Below are 5901 nucleotides of genomic sequence, written 5' to 3' on the forward strand. Positions count from 1 at the left end.
AAATTAGAGAGAAAAGGTGAACATTTCTCAATAAATGTTTTCCCTCTTTCACTGGAAAACAAGACACATAATAGAAGAAAAGCAAACAGAGACGAACATAATAATACAAAATGACATCTAAAATTTATCAAGTAGAAAGTTTAAAGATAAAGGAACAATCCAAAATCGAATAGAGAAGTTAAAAAATGAACGAATTTGTTGAAAATGACCTCCAAAGTCTCGAAATTGACAGGATTTTCTAGATAGAATTTCAACTCTGCAGCACGTTTTGAGGAGCTGAACCTCACAACCGGCGCCCTAGTCATCGCATCTCTAAGTAACACGTTGGTGGCACCACCAGATGCATAAATGGCCAAATATTAAACTCCAAAACTTACAACCCCTGTTAGTACTAGCCACCAAGCAACCCTCCGCGGTGGCCATAGGCACTATAAACTCCCTTCCGTCAAGCAACAGAGGGCATGCGACTCCCATAGGAATCTGAGTATACCCAATGGGCATCTCACCTTTCAAACAACTTGAAAATGAAGAGGAAGTGATGAAGAGGTGTTCGCCAGAGAAGGAAACCGACGATGTTCTTGGGGTTCCTCCAGTTTGCTGCAAGTGATGAAGTGAAGAGAGGAAATGAAGAGGAAGGGTTTGGACAAAGGGTATTTTGGTCATATATAATTCGTGACAACAGCACAATATCACTACTAACCCCCTCCGTTACGGGTCTGTAACGGTGGGAGTCATTTTGTCATTAGTATGCAACAGGGGAGGGTAACAGTTGTTTAAAAGTTTTTTTTGGGGGGGGGGGGGGGTAATAGCAGCTATGAAAGATTTGGGGGTGGTAACTGTAAAAAACCCTTTTTTTTTTGGGGTGGGTGGTGGTTGGGGGGGGGGGGGGAGAGTTTAGTTTCCTTATTTGTTTCTATCAATTTAAATGAGGTGGCTAATAGAACTTTGCTTTTCAAGATACGTAATAACATGCTGGTCTGTTAGTACTGTAGTTTTCTCCATCATCCGTTCTCTTGTACAGACAATGAAAGTCATAAACAATTCAATTCATGGTTCTCTGTTGCTGGATTGGTCAGATTGCTTGAAGCTTCTACCTTCTCAACAACTCCAGCACTTGGATATCCCCGCAGGCAAAGAATCAATCTCTCCTGTCAAAAAATTGGTATACAAAGCATATGAGGAGTCATCTTATGAAGGAGTCAACACTATCTCGTTACAGAAACATGCAGAAGCTACAAGATTTAATTTATTCACAGAGTACCAAACTCTTCATGAAAGAGAACGAGTTTTAAGGTTGTAAATTTGTAATTTTTACCTTGATATTTTCTAAGAAGACCTAGAATTAGTTTTCATTCTTATTGAGTATGAAACAGGCAGAAGTTAGTGTTCCGAGATTTTACTATAGAACCAACTCTCATTTTGATTTCTTGAAATGTAGTCTCTGATCTCCCTGTTTCCAGAAGTGCTATTTTTATATGCTTTGTATTACTTCTCCAATGCTGAACTTGGTGTCCAATCTATTTTATTGTATTTTTCTTAAATGAATGTTTCAGGTGAATGAAACTGCTGTGGTGCATTGTGGTTTCTACAGTGAAAATGGAGGGTTTAAGGTTTCTACTGAGGACAAAAATTACATGCAGACTTGCAAAATTGTTGTCTCTACTTGGGCATTCGGTGGCGGTGACGATCTTTATCAACCTATTAATATGTCAGAGGCATCTCTTAAAAAGGTTATCTTACACAGCCTGCATAGCTTTACCTATTTCAGTTTGTATTAATGCTTTTGCAAGTAATTATATATATAGTTCTGGTTTGGTGCAGGTTTGCTATGTTGCATTTTGGGATGATATTACTCTCCAAACGCAGGAAGCAGGGGGAAAGAGAATTGATGAGAACCATAAGATTGGTAAATGGCGCATTGTAGTTGTTAAGGATCTCCCTTTTGCGGATCAACGGTTGAATGGTAAAATCCCTAAGGTAGAACAAATTGCATATTGTCTCATTGTTGCTTTTGGATTTTCGTAAACCAAGATATAAATTTCTCTGCTAAGAACCTTGAAAAATCAGCCAAATAGCACCACCCAAAAACTTCCAACTAAAGCTTCCTTTGAAATCAGCTCCCAAATTCTCAAAATCCTTCCTTTATAACCTTCCAACAAAGTTTCCTTTAAACCTTCAATCATTTAACTAAAAGCAGAAAGCAGTACTTCATTTCCAAGAAAAGACTGTAAGAGGACTGGGCCAAAAACCGATATACAGCATACAACTTCCTAATTTTCAATTTCCAAGGCATTGTTTTTCCTCATCAAGCTGCTAGGAAAGTATTTATTCCCAACTGACAGTGCATTGATTTCAGATTGATGCCGTAGTCCACTCTGAGATATAAAACCTACATATAATGGGAATATATGTGCTCTCTATGCCCCAGAAGGAAAACAGTAAAACAATGAAATTCCTACTGAAGTACCTTGCTCGGATAGTTGGATGAAATAAAAATCCTACCCATACCTTTCAACACGAAACAGAAAACCAACTCTCAGATTAAGGATATTCATTGTTGAGACGATGAAGGTTTTCCTCCCATTTGAGTAGGACACCCTTTATCAGAAGCTCCTCACATTCATACAACTTTCTAACGTCCTTAGACTGCCTAATAGGAGGCCTCTTCTTCGGTATTTCCTATTGCCTCCAACCTATTTATGCTCAAGTCATGATTTCTCTATTAAGTGGGTCTAAACCTGTTATAGGATCCTCCACTATGATTAACTAGCTTTGTGAATGAGGATGGAGAGAACCAGTGAGACATCTGATTCATCTGTCTCTTCGACATCAAATGAACCGCTGTTGTAATCAACTATTTAATCAATTTAGTGTATATGTATCCCCCCGCCATTAAAAAATTTCAAGTTTGGCCTCCACATATCAATTCTTGATTTTATAAACCCTGGAGACTCTTTGACATTTACTGCATAGAGTTTGATACGATATCATGAATGAAGTTCCTTGCAGAGCATTGTTTTTTCTCCACCTTTATTATGACTGCTGTGTGTGTGTGTGTGTATGTGCGTGCATCTGCTTGGTTCCATTTGTTTGTCACGATTGGTAGATAATTTTCCACTCACTAATATTGTTCCAGGCACTAAATTTATGTCTTTAGCTTTGTCTTCGTGCTTTCATTTCAATTATAAAAGGTAGTATGTCCATCCCATGTTTGGTTATTAGTCATAGACATGACAGGATGGTTGAATTTGTTAAACTGTTATTGGGCCAATAAGCTGGGTTGACTAATAATGATAAAAAAAAATGCTAAAAATTCTGTCATCACCCATTCACCCCCATTAGACGGGGAAAAAAAAGAGATTCAGAATTTGTCCAAACCAATTGAAACGACATTTCTCTAATGGAAACCTAACAGCATTTAAGCAAGAATGCAGCTCTTAGACAAAATAGTAACCACAAGATTCCAAATGAGAGAACAGACTTCTAAGACAATCTTTTCTTTGGTCCCTCAGCCAAAGAATAAAACTGATGGGACTTGAGGGAATAAGTATCAAACTGAGAAGAAGCTGAGAAGAAATGTGCAATAAAGAGGAGACCTTAGAGGTTTAGACAAAACCGAAGAGGGCTGCATTTTCGGGTGTGTGATGAGTTGGGCATTATTTGGGATCTAGTCTTGAGAGGTTTAAGAAGATGATTGCCTCTTGGAGGAAAGCCTGTTTGTCAAGAGAGAATGACTTGATTGATGCTCTTTCCACACTGGCTGTGCATGTGGCTCTGAAATTGTAGAAGATGCAGCCTGCTTTTCTTTGGAATGACTTAATTCAGATGGCCCTAAAATTCTGGTCAAAGGTTACTTTAGTTGACAGGAATAACTCCTCGAAATCTGACTGACATATGATGGTCAGATCTGGAGTTATGATGGTATCCTATTAGGAATAATAAACTTGAAACAGAATTCCAGAATTGAATTCCAATTGCAGAAATTAATGGACTCAAATCAATGTGCATGAAGCTCCCACCACTGCGGGGTCTGGGGAGGATTATAACGTATGCAGCCTTACCTCACTTCATGGAGAGGCTGTTTCCCGACTTGAACCCATAACCACTTGGTTGCAATGGAGCAACCTTACCATTGGACTCGAGTCAATGATCAAAAGTGAGTCAAAATACAAACAGAATTCAGCAATAGCAATAGGATGCTAATCTGAAGCAGAAAATCAAATATGATCTTAAAATAGGGTAGAACTAAGGCTCTTTTTGGTTGGATTTCTATTTCAATGTGATGCAGCAGTATCACTTAACTGGTTGGACCAACATGATAGGCTTTGGAGACTCAAACCCAGATAAAACCAGTCCAACCCGGGTGCAAGTAGTTAGTTTATTTATTTTAAGTCTTTTATTTGTGTTAGGTTGAATACGTAGGAGTTAGAGTTTGAATTGCAAGTTGTTATTTTCAGTTTCATAGTCTAACTAGAGTCTCGTTATTTCTCTCTTTAAATACTTGCATGTAACCCAACAATGAATACAGTGAATTGGATAGACGTTTATTGGGTTTACTCTGTGAGAGTGTGTGATTGTGTGATCTCTTTCCCCTTCGCCTGCAATTTTTCCCTTCTCCTATCTGGTCCTCCACCACAGTGTCAGGGAGCTATTTCAATTTCTTAGGCTGTTTAGTATGACTTCTGCACCCAAGTTTCAAAGAAATTGAAATCAAATTGAATAGAAATCTTGAAATGGCCCCCCAGCTATTTCAAGATTTATATTCAACATCATTTCAATCTATTTCACAATTATTATTATTATTATTATTATTATTATTATTATTATGATTCTTCATATTTTATGTTATTATTATTTTTATTTTTATTATCATCATTCTTCTTCCTCTTCTTATTATTATTATCTTTGTCATTATTATTATTATTATTAGGGCAAATTTCATGGACAACCCCCTATAACTATTCAAAAAGGCAAGTACACCCTAAATTTTGCAAAAATGTCAACCTTCCCCCTGACGATGTTAAGTAAAGTTACTCCCAAAAATTAAAATGTCAATTTTACCCTAAAAAATATCAACCTTCCCCCTGCTGTTTCCTCCGCCGCCGCCACCACCATCACCTCCAGCCCTCCTCCTCTTGCTCCCCTGCTGCTGTTTCTTCCGCCTCCGCCACCACCACCACCACCTCCAGCCCTCCTTGGTTCGTCGCCTCTCTGCTGTCTCTATGTGTTTCTTTCTCTCTCTCTGTGAAGCAGGAAAAAGGCAAAATACAGGAAGTCCTTATCGAGCTCAACCACACCCGTCGCCGCTGCCGCCGGTGGAGCTCATACGCCTTCTCCTAATTCTGCAGTTTTATCAACTGCCTCCAAAAACCCTGTCACCGCTGACTACAATTTTGCCTCTGACTTCACTGATGGCACGAGAGCCCCCATTGAAGCCTCAGCCATCGAACTCTCTCTCTCTCGCTCCTCGACTTTAAAGGAACAGGAGTGCATATCGTTGTAAGCTTGATCTTTTCAGCAGAAATAGTAGGAGATGTTCACGGCACGCTCGGTTGGTCTTCTTGGAATCTCCGCTAAGAGGAAAAACCAAACCCAGTAACAACAAATTAAGAAGAAAGTTTGTTTAGAATCTCTTCGTCGCCGTTTCCGATCATCTTTGGCCCGGTACTATTTCCTACATCTGCTTAATTATAATCTCTTCTGATTATATTTCTTCTAATCATCACTTCTGTTCGATCCATATGAGATGAAATTTCTGTTTCAATTTGGTTTTGTTTCTGTCTAATTTTCTGTTGTTCTCCGGAGCTCAAAAGCCTGAAATACTTTTTGCACATCAAAGCAGAAATCGATTCAGGTTATCGGCCATGGTTTTGGGCTTGGGACGACGACGCTGGGAAAACG

The 5901-nt window shown here is 38.9% G+C and overlaps 1 protein-coding gene across 1 annotated transcript; it reads left to right on the forward strand.

Annotated features, from left to right (window-relative positions):
* The first annotated feature begins 1356 nt into the window (after nt 1-1356).
* LOC122659311 (probable hexosyltransferase MUCI70) lies at nt 1357-5503 on the forward strand. The gene is made up of 3 exons (XM_043854441.1): nt 1357-1730; nt 1822-2021; nt 5254-5503. Exons 1-3 carry the CDS (start codon nt 1545-1547, stop codon nt 5501-5503), a joined length of 636 nt encoding a protein of 211 aa, XP_043710376.1. The 5' UTR covers nt 1357-1544.
* The last annotated feature ends 398 nt before the right edge of the window (nt 5504-5901 follow it).

The sequence above is a fragment of the Telopea speciosissima genome, chromosome 4, assembly GCF_018873765.1.
Source record: "Telopea speciosissima isolate NSW1024214 ecotype Mountain lineage chromosome 4, Tspe_v1, whole genome shotgun sequence".
In the NCBI taxonomy this organism is placed as follows: Eukaryota; Viridiplantae; Streptophyta; class Magnoliopsida; order Proteales; family Proteaceae; genus Telopea; species Telopea speciosissima.